Genomic DNA, 420 nt, shown 5'->3' on the forward strand with positions numbered 1-420 from the left:
GCTGCAGGGGTTGTGGGGACCCAGATGTCCTACCACCCCCCCCCCAGAGCTTCCCCCCCCCAAGTGTGGGGAGAAGAGTGTGAGGGGCTCAGATGCCTGGGTTCTGCTGTTGAGTGTCTTGGGGTGTCATAAGATGAGGCATGTCCCCCAGCCCCGGTCCCTCTGCAGCCAGCCAAGCTGCTCCTCCAGTGCCTCAGTTTCCCCACCTTTTAAATATGGCTAATCTTACTCATCACTGCAGGGAGGCCACTGTAGTGCACTTATGCTGCACCTAACCCATGTAGCAGCCCCGCACGGAGGCACCCAGCCTCAGCCCCAGGGCGTGGGACCCCCAAATCCATGGACCACCTCACTGGCCCTTTTCCCAGCAGGTTCAATGTAGTAACCTTGGGGACACGTGTGTGTGTGTCTGTCTGTCTG

General features: G+C 59.5%; 1 protein-coding gene across 1 annotated transcript in view; it reads left to right on the forward strand.

The window, feature by feature from the left end:
- Positions 1 to 382, forward strand: part of PAQR6 (progestin and adipoQ receptor family member 6) — a 3,059-nt gene extending 2,677 nt beyond the window's left edge. The window contains exon 8 of the mRNA XM_009283410.1: positions 372 to 382. Coding sequence (XP_009281685.1) covers positions 372 to 382 — 11 coding nt within the window. The remainder of the gene's footprint in view (positions 1 to 371) is intronic.
- Positions 383 to 420: the final 38 nt, after the last annotated feature.

Source organism: Aptenodytes forsteri, unplaced genomic scaffold (genome assembly GCF_000699145.1).
Source record: "Aptenodytes forsteri isolate BGI_AS27 unplaced genomic scaffold, ASM69914v1 Scaffold230, whole genome shotgun sequence".
In the NCBI taxonomy this organism is placed as follows: Eukaryota; Metazoa; Chordata; class Aves; order Sphenisciformes; family Spheniscidae; genus Aptenodytes; species Aptenodytes forsteri.